Here is a 21,366-nt window from a genome sequence, read left to right as displayed (position 1 = left end):
ACCTCTACCTGTTCAAATTCTGCCAATCCTTAGACCTCACCAACATACCGGTAGTCCTGAAAAACCACATCAACCAAGCCCAAACCTCCTTGCAGTACCTTCTCTCCATGCACAAGATTATCCTGCTCTGCAATCCCAAATTCCTCGAACCCATAACACACACTGAAACTCTTGCCCTGCAGGAACTTGAGCAACATGCACGACACCACCTCAAAAAGCTCTCCATCCTGCTCACGTCCTACCACCACCTTGGAGTGTCACTGTCCACCACCTCTACAACAACCTCCCCCACACCCCCTCATTGCTGACAAAACCTGTTTCCCAGACCTACTACACTTACCCCACCTTCCAAAACTCCCTCCCACCACCACATAGAAGCCAGAACCCAAACAGACCCACAACACAGTCATGAACCTTTCCTCTAGAAGCCTTAGCCCCACAGAAATATCAGTCCTTTCCAAAAGCCTCATCTTTTGCCCCACTCCCAAATTCAATCATGCAGGACTTGTTAAAGACCTTCTCTACTTCTCCTGGTCCCTACAGTGGAAACACTTTTTCGCCACCAACCCTACCAATCAGAATCAACCTTGCCTAACTCAGTTCACTCCTCCATCCAACCATGATCCACTCCCACTGCCCCCAAACCACCCCCTGTTAACTTTCCAGAGTTTTTTAACCTCAAACCTTGCCTCAACAACACTCCCCAGATCCCTCAACACGCAGATTAACATTACATCCATATAAAGAACCGCAGTCCACCATCCAAAAACTGATCCCGAACTTATAATCCTACCTGCAGACAAAGGCTCCACCACTGTTGTTCTGAACCACAAGGATTACCTGGCGCAAGGACTCCGCCACCTGTCAGATACTTCCACCTACAAACCTTGTCACAGTGACCCCAGTCCAATAATCCAGCAGGATCTCCAATCACTACTCAAATCCTTAGGCCCATCCCAGAACATCTCCCTGGAGTCCATCTATCTACTCACCCCTACCATTCCCTGCACTCCTACCTTCTATATGCTTCCTAAAGTCCATAAACGTAACCACCCAGCATGCCCCATTGTAGCCAGTTACTGTGCCCCCACTGAGAGAATCTCTGCTCTCATAGACCAACACCTCCAACCCATTACCTGGAACCTACCCTCCTATATAAAATATACCAATCATTTCCTCCACTGACGCTTCAAGTTCCTGTCCCTTTACCACACGGTGTCCTGCTTGTCACTATTGACGCCATCTCCCTGTACACTAAAATTCCTAATGCCCATGGCCTTACCACTATTGAACACTACCTTTCCCAACGCCTGATGGATTCCAAACCGACAACCTGCTTCCTAGTCGCCCTGACCAACTGTATCCTCACCCACAATTACTTCTCCTTTGAAGGCATTACCTACAAACAAATCCGGGGTACAGCTATGGGCACCTGCATGGCACCATCCTATGCCAACCTACTCATGGGCCATCTAAAGGAATCCTTCCTTAACACCCAGAACCCTAAACCCCTCACCTGGTTCAGATTCACTGATGACATCTTTGCTATCTGGATCAAAGGTGAGGATACCGTATCCGCATTCCTCCAGAACCTCAAAAACTTCTCCCCCATTTGCTTCACTTGGTCATACTCAACCTAACAAGCCACCTTCCTAAATGTGGACCTCCACCTACCTCATGGCTCATACCCCTGTAAGATACCTAGATGCAAGACCTGTCCCATACATCCTCCCACCACACCTACTCCAGACAGGTCACTAACATCACCTATACCATCAAAGACAGGGCTACCTGTGAAACCAGTCACGTGGTCTATGAGCTAAGCTGCAACCACTGTGCTGCATTCTATGTAGGCATGACAACCAACAAGCTGTCTGTCTGTCTGTATGAATGGCCACTGACAAACTGTGGTCAAGAAACAAGTGAACCACACTGTTTCTGTCAAACATCATATCCTTCATTCCAATGACAGCTTCACAGCCTGTGCCATATGGATCCTTCTCACCAACACCAGCTTTTCTGAATTGCACAGGTGGGAACTTTCCCTGCAATACATCCTACGTTCCCATAACCCTCCTAGCCTCAACCTTTGTTAGTCGCTGTCCTCCCCCATCCAGCCCCTTCCCTGCTCCCGTTCCAGCACTACACAGCCGGCATTCCACCACCACACCCAGTCCTGTTTTTATTTTATTTTTTTTATTTATTTCACTCTATGTCTCTCCTTTTCCACTACTTCCTCCCCCTCCCACCCCACCTCTCCCCTGCCCGCCGCCCAACCTGCAACATTTCACTGTCCGCCATCCCCACCACACTATCCCTCCCTCCCCCCACCCCAGCCTCCTCCTTTCCCCCACCCAGTCGCCACTCCCATCATGCACTGGCACTGCTGCTCGCAGTGTGGTTTTAGTTGCAGTAGCTTATGTGAGTTGCATTTGCACGTGTGTGTGTGTGTGTGTGTGTGTGTGTGTGTGTGTGTGTGTGTGTGTTGTTGACAAAGGTCATTGGGCAAAAGCTGTAAGTGTGAAAATCTTTTTGTTGTACCTCTCTGTGACTCAGCATCTCCGCTATATGGTGAGTAGCAACTTTCCTTCTCATAATATTGTTACTAGTAACTTTAACCATTTTTAAGTACTTTCTTGAAATAGTTAATGAAACTTTTCCACTTAGAACCAAATGCAACAATATGGCTAATAAACTTAAATGGATAACCCAGGGTATAAAAATTTCTAGTGCCAGGAAGAGGAAACTCCATGAACCTACGTAATCACCCCCATGAACCATGTCTTGCTTATCTACGAGGGTCACTCAAAAAGAAATGCACACTATTTTTGTAAAATTACAGTTTTCATTCTGCATGTGTGAAAGTTTTATAATGTGTAGATACGTCCTTCCCACTTGTTTTCAAACTTAGTTCAACCTGTTCCTGTGAGTGGCGCCATCACAGCATGTCTTCAAGATGGCTGCTACACTTGACATTCATTAGAAGCAATGTGCTGTCATAGAATTCCTGTGCTGTGAAAATGAGACAGTGGGTAACATCCACAAGAGGTTGAAAAAGGTGTATAGAGATGCTGCTGTCGATCGCAGTACAGTTAGTCAGTGGGAAAGCAGGTTATGTGTTGAAAGCGGGCATGGTAATATTGAGGATTGTCCTCCCAGTGGCAGGCCTCGTACTGCACACTCTCCAGACAATGTGCAGAGAGTTAATGAATTGGTGACTGCTGACAGACACATCACTATGAACAAATTGTCATGCTACGTTGGGATAGGGGAAGGAAGTGTTTGCAGAATACTGAAAGTGTTGGTGTGAAAAAGGTTTGTGCCAGGTGGGTTCCCAGGATGTTGACAGTGGCTCACAAAGAAACAAGAAAAACGGTATGCAATGAACTGTTGGAACAGTACGAGAATGGTGGAGATGAATTTCTTGGAAGAATTGTAACAGGTGATGAAACATGGCTCTATCATTTTTCACCAGAGATGAGGCAATTAATGGAGCAGTACATGCAAATGCACCCAAGAAAAAAAATTCAAAACCACACCTTCTTCTGGAAAAGTTATGGCTACGGTGTTTTTCGATTCCGAAGGACTATTGCTTGTGGACATCATGCCAAGTGGAACCACCATAAATTCTGATGCATATGTGACGACAGTGAAGAAACTTCAAGCTCGACTGAGTCGTGTTCGACCACATCGGCAATAGCAGGATGTTTTGCTGTTGCACGACAATGCACGGCCACATGTCAGTCACAAAACCATGGAAGCGATCACAAAACTTGGATGGACAAAACTGAAACACCAGCATTACAGTCCTGACCTGGCTGCATATGACTATCATCTCTTTGGGAAACTGAAAGACTCTCTTCGTGGAACAAGGTTTGAAGATGATGACTTCCTTGTGCATGCTGCCGAACAGTGGCTCCAACAGGTTGGTCCAGAATTTTACCGTGCGGGTATACAGGTGCTGGTTCCAAGATGGCGTAAGGCAGTTGAAAGGGATGGAAATTATGTGGAGAAATGAAAATATTGTTCCTAAAGGATGTATCTACACACTGTAAAACTTTCAAACATGTAGAATAAAAGATGGATTTAAAAACAATAGTGTACATTTCTTTTGGAGTGACCCTCGTACAAATTCGACAAATACAGGATTAGAGACAATGCTCTAAATTGGTTAACATCATATTTACACAACAGAAAACAAAGGGTAACTGTAACCTCAGATGCAGTGAATTATTATTCCAAATGGAGTACAGTATCACAAGGTGTGCCTCAATCCTGTTCCTATTCTACATAAATGACTTACCCATAACTATAAATTCCCCAACAGTTCTATTTGCAGACAATACATATGTTTTAATTGAAGATCACAATGTAGAAAAAATTATGAGCTCCATTGTAAGCACAATGGACACCTTAGAAAACTGGTTCCAGTTAAATGGGTTGAAACAGAACATTGCAATAACCCATATGGTACATTTCAAAACCAAACATTCAAAATGTGTGGAACTTACAATACAACATAACAATCAACTTATGAAAGAAGTTGACATGGTTGAATTCCTGTGACTAAATGTGGACAAGAACTTAAGCTGGAACACACATATTGGCTTCCTATTAAATAAGCTAAGCAGTTTTGCATTTGCAATGCAAAGACTAGCAAATGCCACTGACCTGAGTGCACGAAAAATTGCTTATCATATTTCTTTTGAATCTGTCACTAGATATGGGATACTTTTCTGTGAGAGTTCAAGCAGTGCATCTTGAATACTGAAACCGCAAAAGATAATTGTCTGATACATGTGTACTGCATAACAAACAGACTCTTGTTGCCCATTAATTCGGAAACTACAAATCCTAACAGTTCTCTCCACATACATATATGAAATTATAATCTTCCTACATAGCAAACAAAAATTATTTGAGAAGAATCATTTTAACCACACAGGAAATAAAAATAATTTTATGCTATCCACACACCAGCTGAAATTATATGCATGGACTCCACAGTATATGGGGATGACAATTTAAGAAGTTAATGGGCAAAAACATATTCAATGTGAAACCAGAAATTTTAAAAATGAGACTACAGCAGATTCTTTGGGGAAATACTATTATTCAATAGGAAAATTCATAGAGGATGAAATGACAATCTGAGCAAGGGGTAATTGTATGTACATATACGAAAATTGAATTATTATTATGATGCTGTTTGTTAACATCAGCTGTTCTTTGTTTATGGTGAAGTTTTACAGCAATTTTGATGTGTCTCCTGTACCTGAAGCAAATGATTTAGATTATGTACATATGTCTGCTTGTGTCTGTATATGTGTGGATGGATATGTGTGTGTGTGCGCGAGTGTATACCCGTCCTTTTTTCCCCCTAAGGTAAGTCTTTCCGCTCCCGGGATTGGAATGACTCTTTACCCTCTCCCTTAAAACCCACATCCTTTCGTCTTTCTCTCTCCTTCCCTCTTTCCTGATGAGGCAACAGTTTGTTGCGAAAGCTTGAATTTTGTGTGTATGTTTGTGTTTGTTTGTGTGTCTATCGACCTGCTAGTGCTTTCGTTTGGTAAGTCACATCATCTTTGTTTTTAGATATAGATTATGTACATTGTGAGACAAATAAATCAGAATTCACAATGTGGGTACTGGGGTACGCAGGAGTTAACAGAAATGACCAAGCAGATATTTGGAGCAATATGCAATTCTTTGCTGGCTGCTGAGCCACGCAATTCTAAGGTAAGGAGGCACTTGGGGTGAAGGCCAATAAGCTCCATCACTGGAACCACCTACCTGGCTGTGGGAAACTATGTAATGTGCTTTCCTATGAGACAAAATTGCTTGTGGCTTCATTTTTTGGTAAGATCAATTTTACCAGAAATGTTTTTTTTCTTTTCTTTTTCTTTTGTTATTTTTCCCCTATTACCCTTCCATCAAGGTGGGAAACACAATGGCAGTTGGGGGTTTCACTTTGTATTCACCTTCTCCCTTTTACCATAATCTACCATACAATTTTATCCTGCCTATATATACTCAATAATACATAACTCACTTCCAAACCATAACCAAAAAAATTTTTTTCCACTTTAAACACTACCGCTGCTATAAAATCCACCGTTTTCAGTTCACAAACAGTTTCTTTCACCTATTAAACAACCATTTCGGTTAGTTCTAACAACTTTTGCTTTATTTCCATTTCCGTTTTTACCATATCACTGATCATTTTTAGCCGCTTCCCACAGGTTTTAACATCATTATTTCTTCGTCAGACGATTGTTAGCCTCATTTTCATAATCTGCCACCACAAAACCACTCCTTTCAATACATTTACACACAGTTTTTTCAAAATTTTCCCGAATTTCTCCACCCTTTAACATGTTTTAGAGAGAACACAACCACCTAACCTATGTGCATATTGTTGTTTACCAACCCAAGTGCACCACAGGATCAACATAGCTCAGCTTTAACAAACACTTTTTCGACTTTTTTCACACCAGATGTCCAGTTGCTTTCTAGTTCACCTTTATCTCTCTCCATATATATTATTATTATTATTATCTCATTTTCATTTCAGCCTCATGTTACACTTTCCACCTTCTAATACCATGTCACCCTCACAACATCCCCATGACGACCCCATTAAGTTTTATTTACATTTCCTCCGCAAACATGCCTTCACCCTAGCCAGATTACGCTCCCATATTTTATTTACTCAGGCTTGTCTAACATTTGGCATTACCCCCAAAGGCCTCACACTTAAAGTTCCCATCTCTGGCTGCACCTTTCTTTCCATCTGTCCTTATACCAGTTCCAAACTGAAAAATCCATAGCCCTCACCCGCCTAATCCTTCACCTACACATCAACTCAGCCAATGAACACACCTGTCAACTCCTATCCTTAATAAAAGTCCTCAATCTTTCCTCTCCCACATCCACACCGGCTGTTCAGAGCATCCTCCTACAGAGGCCAACCGCAAATTAGAACAGCATGCCACCCGCCACCTCAAAAAATTATCCAATCTCCTGGTTTCCCACCTCCGGAAAGGCAACTCACTCACCCTCCACAACCTTTCCAGCAAACCTCAACCTCCTCTCATTGCACACAGACCCAGTCTCTCCCATGTACCCAATCTCCCACTTCCAGCTCCACTCCCCCCAAAACCTCAAAATTCTAATCAACACAATCTGGAACCACAACACCCCAATTCAGTAGTTAACCTTTCCACCAAACCTCTCTCCCAATCCGAAACCTTTGTCCTATCCAAAGGCCTACTCCCCTACAGCCCTACTCCCAGATTCAACCAAACAGCTCTCATCAAAGATTTACTGTCCTACACTCGTACTCTCTGCAGGAAATATCAATTTGCCACAAAGAAAAATAATCCCAATCCTACTCCTAATGATCCAACTCCCCAAGACACTATCCAAATTGAACGCTGCCTGGAACAGTTTCGTCATCGGTCACAGTGGGACCCACCTCCTCTTCCTCAAAATCAGCCTCTCCAAACCTTCCAGGAATTTCTCACTTCCAGCCTTGCCTCTCAATCCTTCTTGAAAAACCTTAATCCTACTCCAAACATCACCACAGCTGAAGCCCAGGCTATCTGTGATCTGAAGGCTGACCGATCCATCACCATTCTTCTGGCGGACAAGGGTTCCACGACCGTGGTACTTGATCGTCGGGAGTATGTGGCTGAGGGACTGCGTCAGCTTTCAGACAACACTACATACAAAGTTTGCCAAGGTAATCCCATTCCTGATGTCCAGGCAGAGCTTCAAGGAATCCTCAGAACCTTAAGCCCCCTAAAAAACCTTTCACCTGACTCCATCAACCTACTGACCCCACCGACACCCTGCACCCCCAAGTTCTACCTACTTCCTAAAATTCACAAACTCAATCATCCCGGCCACCCCATTGTAGCTGGTTACCAAGCCTACGTAGATCAACACCTTCAACCCATTACATGCAGTCTCCCATCCTTCATCAAAGACACCAACCACTTTCTTGAACGCCTGGAATCCTTACCGAATCTGTTACCCCAAAAACCATCCTTGTAACCATTGATGCCACTTCCTTATACACAAATATTCCGCACGTCCAGGGCCTCGCTGCGATGGAGCACTTCCTTTCATGCCGATCACCTGCCACCCTACCTAAAACCTCTTTCCTCATTACCTTAGCCAGCTTCATCCTGACTCACAACTTCTTCACTTTCGAAGGCCAGACATACCAACAATTAAAGGGAACAGCCATGGGTACCAGGATGGCCCCCTCGTATGCCAACCTATTTATGGGTCGCTTAGAGGAAGCCTTCTTGGTTACCCAGGCCTGACAACCCAAAGTTTGGTACAGATTATTGATGATATCTTCATGGTCTGGACTCACAGTGAAGAAGAACTCCAGAATTTCCTCTCCAATCTCTACTCCTTTGGTTCCATCAGATTCACTTGCTCCTACTCCAAATCCCATGCCACTTTCCTTGACGTTGACCTCTATCTGTCCAATGGCCAGCTTCACACATCCGTCCACATCAAACCCACCAACAAGCAACAGTACCTCCATTATGACAGCTGCCACCCATTCCATATCAAACGGTCCCTTCCCTACAGCCTAGGTCTTCGTGGCAAACGAATCTGCTGCATTCCTGAATCCCTGAACCATTACACCAACAACCTGAAAACAGCTTTCGCATCCCGCAACTGCCCTCCCGACCTGGTACAGAAGCAGATAATCAGAGCCACTTCCTTATCCTCTCAAACCCAGAAACTCCCACAGAAGAACCACAAAAGTGCCCCACTTGTGACAGGATACTTTCCGGGACTGGATCAGATTCTGAATGTGGGTCTCCAGCAGGGATACGAGTTCCTCAAATCCTGCCCTGAAATGAGATTCATCCTTCATGAAATCCTCCCCACTCCACCAAGAGTGTCTATCCGCCGTCCACCTAACCTTCGTAACCTCTTGATTCATCCCTATGAAATCCCCAAACCACCTTCCCTACCCTCTGGCTCCTACCCTTGTAACTGCCCCCAGTGTAAAACCTGTCCCATGCACCCTCTCACCACCACCTACTCCAGTCCTGTAATCTGGAAGGTGTACACGATCAAAGGCAGAGCCACGTGTGAAAGCACCCATGTGATTTACCAACTGACCTGCCTATACTGTGAAGCTTTCTATGTGGGAATGACCAGCAACAAACTGTCCATTCACATGAACGGACACAGGCAGACAATGTTTGTTGGTAATAAGGATCACCCTGTGGCTAAACGTGCCTTGGTGCACGGCCAGCACATCTTGGAACAGTGTTCCCACTATCCGGGTTATCTGGATACTTCCCACTAACACCAACCTATCAGAACTCCGGAGATGGGAACTTGCCCTTCAATATATCCTCTCTTCACGTTACCCACCAGGCCTCAATCTCCGCCTCAACCTCTGCTAATTTCAAGTTGCCGCCGTTCATACCTCACCTGTCATTCAACAACATCTTTGCCGCTGTACTTCCGCCTCGACTGACATCTCTGCCCAAACTCTTTACCTTTACATATGTCTCCTTGTGTCTGTATATGAGCGGATGGATATGTGTGTGTGTGCGAGTGTATACCTGCCCCTTTTTCCCCCTATGGTAAGTCTTTCCGCTCCCGGGATTGGAATGACTCCTTACCCTCTCCCTTAAAACCCACATCCTTTTGTCTTTCCCTCTCCTTCCCTCTTTCCTGATGAAGCAACCGCGGGTAGCACTTTTACCAGTATTAGTTACTTTCTGTCTGATTCCACTCATATGCCGAGTAAGGGAAGAATGGTTGTCTATATAGCTCAGTAGACACTCTTATATCCCTAATCTTATCCTCATTATCACAACATGAAATTTGCAATGAAGGCAGCAGAATGGGCCCACTGACTTCCTAAAATTCATGTTCTCTAAATTTACAAAACAGTGCTCTGAATCTGATTTATGTCTCTTGTGGTGCCGACTTGATAAGGACTCTAAAACACTGAAACAATACTCTTAGAATTGGTACGCAATTTTCTTTACATACGCACAGCACTTTTCCAGAATGTTTTCAACAAATCTAAATCTTCCACATGCTTTCCCTAGTACTGATTTCACATATTTGTCTCATTTCACATCACTTCTTAATATTACATCTACATGCTTATAAAATGTGATATTTTCAAGATGTTCATCACTAATATTGTAATCTGATATTATTGGCTTCTTTCTCTTTGTTATAGGCATTATCTTGCATTATTCTCATTTAAAGACACCTATAATTCATTACATCAAATGGAAATTTTGTAAGCTCTTCTTACATTGCCTCGTTTAAAGACAATACTCACCTGTAGAAAACAGCATCTTCAGAAACCAATCTAAGAGAGCTGCTGATCCTGTCTGATAAATTGTTTTTTGTAAATTGAGACCTTTTGAGGTTCTACACATTTCTTTGGGCCAGATCTGATGTTACTTCATTTCCATTGCAAATTTCCTTTCACTATAAAGTACTGAATTTTATTAGTCAAATGTATGTGTGGTGATTCACATAGACTGTATAGAATAATTTTGATTTCATCACATATCAGAGTGAGTGTGCTATTGCAGACAATGCAGGGATTTCAACAATCTTAGTGCAGCCAATTGAATACAAGTAAAAAGCTGTTTTTTGATTAATACTGAATTAATATAGCAATATTAAAACATTAACTACATGATGAGCCTATGTCACAGAATGATTTTAATGCCAGAATCATCTTTTACACACAAATGATAAGGAAATGAAATGCGTCAGCAAATTACTTTCACAGTTTTAAATTTTAGGGGGACAAGTAGTTACCTTCAGTGTAACATGTGCCCCACATAGTCTTCTTCTCACAAACCTAGTTCGACCAAATAATTATAAATGGCAATTTCTAAACAAAAGAAATTGAACTTTTGGAGGGGTACCATTTAAAACTGCAAACCATTTATTTATTGTCGACCAGTGTTAGTCAGGATACAATTTGACTCATAAACAATGACATAGATAATGCCGTTTTTAAATATAACTACTTCAGACAGAAGAAAAATTTTTGTCCAGTTCTCTTACAAAATGTATGTGTGTCTCTTATGACTGACTGCTAGATGATATTTCTTAGTAATTTTAAGTTGGTAACATCTTTAGCTATGTTAGCTCTGTGAATGCTTCAACCACAATAAACACCACACATTTAAGTATGCTAAATGAGAACTCAAATTTAAATTACAACTTGCAAACAGACATTCAACATCAACTAACACACACGAAGAAAGGTGTTCTCATACATGAACCAGAGAGAAATGAATGTTTTCTTCCCAAGATACAGAGGTTCGACATGCTCACGAAAGAATATACACTGAAGCGACATAAGTCATGGGATACTCCTAATATTGTGTCACAACTTCTTTTGCCTGCCATAATGCAGCAAGTCAATGTGGCATGGACTCAACAAGTTGTTGGAGGTCCCCTGCAGAAATATTGAGCCATGCTGCCTGCATACCCATCCATAGTTGTGAAAGTGTTACCAGTGCAGGATTTTGTGCACAAAACTGACTTTCGATTAAGGTCCCATAAATATTCGATGGAATTCATGTTGAGCAATTTGGGTGGCCAAATCATTCACTTGAATTGTCGAGAATGTTCTTCAAATCAATCACCAAAAATTGTGGCTTGGTGACACATTGTTTGGGAACATGAAGTCCATGAATGGCTGCAAATGGTTGGTTAGTTGGACCACAGAACCCAGTCCATTCCAGATAAACACAGCCCACACCAATATGGAGCCACCACCATCTTGCACAGGGTCTTTTTGACAACTAGGGTCCATGGCTTCATGGGGTCTGCACCACACTCGAACCCCTACCAACTACTCTTACCATCTGAAATTGGGACTCATATGACCAGACCACAGTTTTTGAGTCATCTAGTGTCCAAGCGATATGGTCATGAGCCCAGGAGAGGTGATGCGGTCAATGTTGTGCTGTTTGTGAACGCACTTACTTTGATAGCCCATTAACACTACATTTTTCTGCACTGTCCTAACAGATACATTCATCAACCTCTCTCATTGATTGCTGGGATTATTTCAAGCAGTGTTGCTTGTCCATTACCACTGACAACTCTCTGCAAATGCTACTACTCTCGGTCATTAAGTAAAAGCCATCGACCACTGTATCGTCTGTGGTGAGAGGTAATATTCGAAATTTGATATTCTCAGCACACTCCTGACACAGTGGAGTTCAGAATACTGAATTCCCTAACAATTTATAAAATGGACTGACCCATGCGTCTAGCTCCAACTACCATTCCCCAAAGTCTGTGAATTCCCATCATGTGGCCACAGTCACGATGGAAACCTTTTCACATGAATTACTGAGTACAGAAGATAACTCCACTAATGCACTGCCCCTTTGTAGCTTGTGTATGCGATACTACCACCATCTGTATAAGTGCATATAACAATCCCATGACTTTTACCACCTTAGTGTACTTTAGGAATGTGTGGGAACTCTTACTGGACTTTATGATCTGCTCTCATATGAAGAGGCATCATTGACTGTGAAGCTCGAAACGTGTCCTGGCTAGCTGATAGTGGTGTATGCATTGTTGCCATCAGTGGTTCATTGAGGTCACTCATCGTTTTTGGTGACGAAAGACCGCAGTGTTGAGTCAGTATGTCGTTGACAGGTAACGTGTAAGCTGGTTCTACCCTTTCAAGTCACACTGCTGTTAGTTTATTGTCATATAAAATTTTCAGAGTACGCTCATTATGCATGAAAACTTGGTACAGGCCACCATGAGGTGGTTGTAAAGGCAAGCAGACGGTATCTGTCCCCAACATCACATATGAAGACTTAAGTAAATTTTTTTGGATGAAAATGTTGGTTTCTCTGTGATAGGATGCCATTGTAGGTTGAAGCTTGGACATTACAGGTTTCACCTGCTACAGTAAAAACGATGGCTCTAATGTACAAGGGTTACTGTGTGATATGAAAAACTGTGATGGAAGTCACAATGTTTCATCAGAGACCATTATGGTTGATGATGTGCTTATATCCCGTTTGACTGTGGTGTGAAGGCTGAGTAATACTAATGGTACTGCCACTGTCCAGGTTGTATCATGGCACGTAAGTGCTGCTTTGAGGATCCTGGGCAGTGCCTTACTATCCCATTGCTGGTAGGTGGATAAGAAGTTGTGAGATGGTGGTGGAAACCACATAAAAGGCATATTTGAATCCTTCCACTGGTCAATGTGGATGTGGGAAAGATGTGGTGTTTTGGAACAGGGCATTTTCCCTGATAGACTGAAATATGCTATTGTTATACCTTTGCATAAAAAGGGGGATAGATCTGATGTCAACAATTACCGTCCAATCTCCCTTCTAACAGCTTTATCCAAAATTTTTGAGAAAGTAATGTATTCAAGAGTAGCTTCACATATCTGTAAAAATGAAGTACTAACAAAATGTCAGTTTGGTTTCCAGAAAGGTTTTTCAACAGAAAATGCCATATATGCTTTCACCAGTCAAATTTTGAATGATCTGAATAACCGAACACCACCCATTGGGATTTTTTGTGATCTCTCAAAGGCTTTTGATTGTGTAAATCATGAAATTCTGCTAGACAAGCTCAAGTATTGTGGCATGAGTGGGACAGTGCACAAATGGTTTAATTCGTACCTAACTGGAAGAGTGCAGAAAGTTGAAATAAGTAGTTCTCGTAACATGCAAAGATCAGCACATTCCTCAAACTGGGGAACTATCAAGAATGGGGTTCCACAAGGGTCAGTCTTGGGTCCTTTGTTGTTCTTATTATATATTAATGACTTGCCATTCTATATTCATGAAGAGGCAAAGTTAGTTCTCTTCGCTGATGATACAAGTATAGTAATCACACCTGAGAAACAAGAATTAACTGATGAAATTGTCAATACTGTCTTTCAGAAAATTACTAAGTGGTTCCTTGTAAACGGACTCTCACTGAATTTTGATAAGACACAGTACATACAGTTCCATACAGTGAATGGTATGACACCATTAATAAATATAGACCTTAATCAGAAGCATATAGCTAAGGTAGAATATTCCAAATTTTTAGGTATGTCCATTGATGAGAGATTAAATTGGAAGAAACACATTGATGATCTGCTGAAACGTTTGAGTTCAGCTACTTATGCAATAAGGGTCATTGCAAATTTTGGTGATAAACATCTTAGTAAATTAGCTTACTACGCCTATTTTCACTCATTGCTTTCATATGGCATCATATTTTGGGGTAATTCATCACTGAGGAATAAAGTATTTATTGCACAAAAGCGTGTAATCAGAATAATAGCTGGAGTCCACCCAAGATCATCCTGCAGACAGTTATTTAAGGATCTAGGGATATTCACAGTAGCTTCTCAGTATATATACTCTCTTATGAAATTTGTTATTAACAACCAAACCCAATTCAAAAGTAATAGCAGTGTGCATAACTACAATACTAGGAGAAAGGACGATCTTCACTATTCAAGATTAAATCTAACTTTGGCACAGAAAGGGGTGAATTATACTGGCACTAAAGTCTTTGGTCACTTACCAAATAGTATCAAAAGTCTGACAGATAACCAACAAGTATTTAAGAAGAAATTAAAAGAATTTCTGAATGACAACTCCTTCTACTCCATAGAGGAATTTTTAGATATAAATTAAGAAAAAAATAAATAAAAAAAAATAAAATAAAAAATTAAGAAAAACAAAAAAACACAAAAAATAAAGTTTTTATATTAACTTAAGTATGTTGTTAAATTAACCTAATTATGTCATGTATTGGAAAATTTGACTTGTTCCACATCATTACGAAATATCGTATTCATGATCCATGGAACTAGTATTAATCTAATCTAATCTGGGATCTATTGGCTTATGTGCACACTGGCCTACTTTTGCTGCTTGGTACAACACATGCTCTAATCAACAAGGAACAACTGATTTTAATACTTGGCCAAACATATCTCTCCTTAATAATTTCAATTGTTTTGTTAGCTCTGAGGTGAGTGAGGTTCTGCACTGAGACAAACACTTGCTACCAAAAAGCAGCAGGCACAAACAGTCCTGAAGGTTGGTTATACATAAGGAATCACACCATATAGACTTTTTTTATCCACTTAAAGGCAGTTTTTGAGCTTTATTCCCATGTCTCTACTCACCACAGGTTCCTGCAACCACACATCAATTGCTAGTGCAGATGCGGATTTATCAAAATCAGTGGTATAACAAATTGTGTTAAGCCTTAAAAAATAGTCATCAACCAGGCTGTCAGCCCCTTTTAAATGTTTCACATCTGTGATAAATTGAATGATAAATTTTATTTGCCAAAGTTGCCTTGGAGATAAGGTCTCCTTGAGTATTGTGAAAGCAAAAGTAATGGGTTTGTGTAAAATGCAAAAGGCTTTGCTTCCACATATAGGCAGAAATGGTGTATTATCATGTACATTGTGTGAAATTTCCAATCGTAAGCACTCCACTTGGTCTGGGCTTTGGTAAGCTTATGAGAAAAAAATCAAGTGGCTGCAACACACCATTCACTTGCTATTGCAATGCTGCAGCAACACCATGGTCCAGCATGGATAGGCTACTTAAACTAATCAGGCTAGTGTTTTTAAAGGATCCCAACAACTGTACATACATCACAAACAACTGCCTTGTACATACATGGATGACTACTTTTTGCCTTGAGCACCTTACTGACAATGCAGCAGCAACAGTGAGAAACTCTGGCATACAGTTTAATTGCAGCAGCAGACATCAAATGCAAACAAGAGCAATCAAAATGTTGTCCCCTCATCTGAGCTACTGCATGTAAATCCATAGAAGCTGGACACATTAAGATGATATCTCAACCTCCAGTATATACTCTAAAAGACATTTCGCAGTTAAGGAATAACTGCTTGATTTCACAATCTAAGATCAATGCCATAAAAGAAGAGAAATAAAAACTTTAAAATGCGAAGTACTCATCGCCAAAAATCTATCGAGGGTCATGAAGTGCAGTCTCTGACCAATTTACGGATACCTGCACAGCATAGCAGCATTCAGCTCAAGTGGCACCTGGTTCACTAGTCGCCCAAAAAACTACCATAGCATCGTTTGACAGCTTTACCTGCCGCCAACCAACCACTGCAGTGCTACTTCCTTTGGTCACCAAATGCAATAAGCTGCATATGGCAGCAACACTTATTCCATCATCACCTCACTAGGAAAACCTTTGAACTACACAATTACCGAAGCCAATTTGTATGACAGCTGGACATTTGAGTTCTCTGGTAGTTCCCCATATTCTCAGAGCTCTGCTCTACTAGGAGGAAAGGCGGGGGCGGGGGGGTCAGTAGCCTCCTCGGTGGACATACTGTATCTCATTTTGTTCTTGGTCAACATTTCTATTTGTGTGTTATTTATTGTGGCTAACATGCTCACAATTTCTCAAGAGAAGAGATGCAACATGCTTGCCAAAGAATATACATCAAACTCTAAGTATGTTAAATCCCACAGCTTGTATTGCAAGTGTGATGGATGTTTGTACAAATAAACCTATAACAAGCTGACAGCATTTCTCTCAATTGATGAACTGACACCAAAACAATGTAATTTTCAAACACTGAACCTGTGGATTTACAACCATGGATTTTGAAATTGATCAAGGAGAAAAGTTTTTAAAACTGTCATGCTTATGGACATTCCCGCTTGTGTGACAAAACCACCTCGGAACTGATCAAGAATCTCTCAACTAGCATGAACATTTACAAATGCATACGTTCATACCAATTTTTAATGATAGAATTTGTGAGGAGGAATTCTTTCCATTGACTTTTTTGACCACAGAAGCAGAAAATCTGAGCTAACTCAGGCGATTTTTGACCTGATAAATTCTCATGCTTTCATAATATTACATTTGATTTGTATTCATTATCTCCTATATCTTCTTTTCTTCGATGACTGTCTTGCACTCTCAGATCCAGACTAGGTGATCACCTTAATAGTTTACACAATTGTCAGCACTGTAAAAGATTTCTCTTTCATGCACATCTTTAGCTTGTAACGATCTGTATGTTCATAGCACTGACACTTTAAGAGGCTAATTACATTTGGCTGAAACCAGCTGTGTTGTGTTTAGGTGAGGTCAATGAATTGAATATCAATAAAAAGTGGCTGTTTCTCTGAATTCATCACTGATAAGTTCATTTTTCATACTATTTCTGTGCCACACTTCCATTTATTGTTTCACTCTTCAGTAAAAACAAGCATTATGTCTCTGCGAGAAATAATATCCTTGCTGGAGGTCATGGTTGCACGAAGTTCCAATGCTATTGGCAATCACTCAGCACTTTTGTGCTCATAATTTACATAGCACAATGGAATGTAGCTTAAACTTCTCAGAAATATTTGGCAGTCTATTATTTTTAATATTACATTTCTGTTGGTTTGATGCTATGGTAGGCTATCAGAAGAATTTGTTGAGTAGATGCTATCATTTCCAGGAAGCACAACCATCCTGTTGGGACAATATGTATAGAAAGCAACTACATTCCCACAAGCAACAAAGTCAGTTCAGGTGGAGCTCTATATAATCAAGCATGCAGTGAGTTTTGCCGTGGCCACGGGAGTATGTGTTTGGGTGTCTGTGTGGTTGTGTGCTATTATTAGAAAAAGAGCTAGAGCTCAAAAGCTAGTGCAAATGTTTTCCGTTATGTGTTTCTGTGCTCCACGCATCGACCCATTACAGGTGAAGGTTGTCTTCCCCTTATTTTACGTAAGGTTTTGGTGGTAATTTCTAACTCAAAATGTCACTGCCTTATAAGCTGAAAAGCAAAGTTCTGTTTGATATAACTCTCTTGATGATTCAAATCCTATTCTGTGTGACTATGTATTTAAACAATATGCATACTGTAAACCTATGCTGCAACAGACACACAGGGTGTCAGTGTCCTAAACATCTGGGTAAAAGTGTTTAAAACCATGTCTGAGTTGACATAACTGATGAATAGCTATTGGGTTTCTGGGTTTTCACCAGGGTGAAAACACAAGAACTTTTCAATAGTAGCATATACCAGGAAAATCTCATTCACACACAGGGACATAGCTTTATTCCAGTGCGCAGATCTGAACTACCGGTATGTCTAGTTTGTCAAATTGGCTCACAAGCTAATGCTCAACATCCAACGCAATCAGGTACAGTTTGAAAATCTAACTTTTACTAGGATTTAAACTATTTTTCACAGTGAGATTCAACAATTTTCTGTGTACATCCTTAATCATCTTCATAATAGTAACTTATCAACAGTGTCTTACTTCTCCAGTTGTTTCATGCGCTTTTCCTCTTGTTGTTGATATTCATTTAGTTGCCTTAATGCCTCATCCTCAGCTAGTTGTCTTCTGCGTTCTGCTAAGCGGTGTTCTTTAGCTTCCATAATTTGTGCCTGCAACTGTTCCATTTGTTGCCTTTTATCATGAATTTTTTGAACACGTTTCTCCTCTATTTCAGCTGTTGAAATACAGTACATAAATAATCAGAACATTAAAAAGTTTACAAATAAGGGAGACAGGCTAAATATGTTATTTTTTTAAAAATTGTTACAGTTATCACAAACAATAACTCTGAGAAAGTTTGGGAACATGTAATTCCTATATTTTCATATGGGATAAAAGCCAAAGTGTGATTAAATTTGGACATTATTTTACTTAAGAAATCTACTATGTATTACATATTTTACAAGAAACTGCCATAAAAGGTAACAGAACAAATGAAAGAAATTTACTGCCTAACCTAGAATTTTTTTCTCGTGTTGTTGCCTGGCATCGGAAGCCTTATCTATCAGATCTGATTTTGCAGCTTGACTTTTGAGAAGGAAGTCCCTGGCTGCAAGGCCAGTCAAACCACATGCTTCTGAAACTCTTTCTTCAAATCTTAAGCACTCAACTTCTAACTGCTTGAGCTGTTCTGTACTTCCACAAAGTCTCAAATGTGGGATTCCTTTTTCCAGCTCTTGGAGAAGTGGATTCTGGAATTGTGCAATGAAAAGGAATTCAAATTAATGTAAGATGGTAAAACATGATTCTGTATTAGTGTAACATTTTCTATGAAATTATAAACACTATCAGAAGTATTTAAAACTCCTTCACAAAAGTTGGATCTATGTCAACTTGTGGTCTGAGCTGTCTGCTCCTTCTTTTCACCTTCCCCAACATATTCCTCTTTCCTTCCTGAGGACGAAACTTACAGTTCTAAAAGCTAGGCATATTTTTGTAATTCTACAGTTTCCAAGTGAGTTTTCCTTTTCATACAATTTAACACATTTCAAACTTTAGTTTTTAACCCTCGAGTGGGTGCAACTGTGTATAAAGTGCACCTATCACAAATAACACTGTTTTGTACCGCTCTGTTGTTGTTTTACACTTATGAGCCCATACCAATTCTTTCATTATTGCTGCAGCTAATGCATTAATAAGTAGTGTTGTCATATGTCCAAGTGAGCAGCGGTAATATAAAATAAACAGCAAGCTAAATGAGAAAAAATTTACAATCCTTGCAAGAAAATGCCCCACATTCTGAGCAAGCAGCTAGCAGCACAACACCACCACGAGGCAGTTATCTACAAGATAACTGGTAATCAAATAAGCAGTTGGCCGGGATCCGATGCAACTACACTGTTTAATGCTTCGAGTGGGTCATTTGTGTGGGTAAAAACTGCTTGTAGCAACAGAGTGATACAATGAAAGGTTTATTTCATTATTGTTTAATTAAACAGTGGTTTAGCTCACAAAATGTTAGCTTATTTTATTACTGTTTAATTAAACGAAGAAAGAACTGTAATTTTGCTCATACATGTTTACCTTGGTAACATACAGACAGCTATTCTTTACATGTGCACAAAAAGTGTTGCATGCTCCCTCACATAATGAAAAACGGCGCACCCACTTGAGGGTTAAAGGACTCATTTTTGTGATTAAGCAGGTTATAGATAATGCAATCCAATATATGCTCCAGAAACAAGTCTAAATTGGCTACAGAAATATATTAGAGTAGCAGATAAAAGAAACATGTTTAGAACAGATTTATTTTATCTTCCTTTATGGGGCACAATAAAAAGAATGTGAGAATGAAGGATAGCTAAAGCGTTCAGGTTACAAAGGGAACATCCAAAGGTTTAATTATCATCTCAAAATGTAATGTCACATAATTAATTTTTTGTTTGTCTGAAGGTACATGTCTGCAGTCCTTTTACACACCGAATTCCCATGTCACAGTACTGCAGTATGCTGTTATACAAGCCACAACAAAATGGTGCACGCCATCTTCATTTCATCAATAGGCCGCACCATTTTCTTTTGGTTCAAGTAACACTATGCCACAATGATGTAGTGTGAGGGTTTCAAAGTGTGCCAGGACTGCAGACATATACCTGCAAGTAAACAAAAAAATTCTACTCTAGCTACGAATATCCATTATTGTATTAAAAGAAGCCTATGTTATAGAACATTCATTCCTGTGGCAAATACATAGTGTCACAGACCTTTGGGCAGCAGATTCTGAGTAGGTTAATGGCTCTGCCACAGTCCAATATATCATGTTCAAGTCCCAATAGAAAATTTGGAACTGCTTTCTTATTCACATAAAAGGCCCAATTCCAATAATCACGAGTTCGTGACAGAGACATAGTTGGTCGAACACAAATAAAGAACTCTTCTTGGCTGTCATCTAGTTTACCTTCAAAGAGCCACAGCTCCACATACCTGCAAACAATTGGTCCAATTTTAAAATACAGTTTCAACAATATATTTTCAAATAGGAATACTCAAAAATTTTACTGTGGTTAAAAAGTAAATAAAATAAGTTTATCTACCATAAATAACAGGGAAAAATTATATTAGTTTAAACATAATAAATATCATCTACCACTTCTCTTTTTCGGCTTTTTGGAGCTCCAAAAACTTGCAATTGTGGGCAAATTTCTGTATGTTACACAGTTCTCTGAGAATGTCATGTAGCACTGATTTCAATTAGAAACTTTTCTTATCTGTTACTTTTGTTTAGCAAGTTCTATCACACTTTGTAATCAAGCCTGCCTGTCCACCTTCCTAGTTTCCAGTAGCAGATGCCATGGAATATGTGTAAATGTTATAATTACACATTTAAAAGTGATTAACAGTGGCTTAATACAGTAAATGTCATGAAATAACAAAGAATTTATTTAATGAAACATCGTGAGTTTTTGTAAGTGGCCATAGAACCAAAGACCGATGTAACTTATATTATTTGAAGAATAACTTTTGCTGTTGGTCATTATAACAGTAGTCAGAATTTAACAAATGA

The 21,366-nt window shown here is 40.2% G+C and overlaps 1 protein-coding gene across 1 annotated transcript in view; it reads right to left on the bottom strand.

Annotated features, from left to right (window-relative positions):
- LOC124616790 (gamma-tubulin complex component 6) overlaps positions 1-21,366 on the bottom strand; it is a 254,299-nt gene that overhangs the window by 65,465 nt on the left and 167,468 nt on the right. The window contains exons 10-12 of the mRNA XM_047145205.1: positions 20,567-20,786; positions 18,820-19,054; positions 18,345-18,537 (exon numbers count right to left, since the gene is read on the bottom strand). Of these exons, the coding sequence (XP_047001161.1) occupies positions 18,345-18,537; positions 18,820-19,054; positions 20,567-20,786 (648 nt within the window). The remainder of the gene's footprint in view (positions 1-18,344; positions 18,538-18,819; positions 19,055-20,566; positions 20,787-21,366) is intronic.

The sequence above is a fragment of the Schistocerca americana genome, chromosome 5 (assembly GCF_021461395.2).
Source record: "Schistocerca americana isolate TAMUIC-IGC-003095 chromosome 5, iqSchAmer2.1, whole genome shotgun sequence".
Lineage (NCBI taxonomy): Eukaryota > Metazoa > Arthropoda > Insecta > Orthoptera > Acrididae > Schistocerca > Schistocerca americana.
The sequence above is the reverse complement of the archived record's forward strand: the minus strand, read 5'-3'. Positions and strand labels throughout refer to the sequence as shown.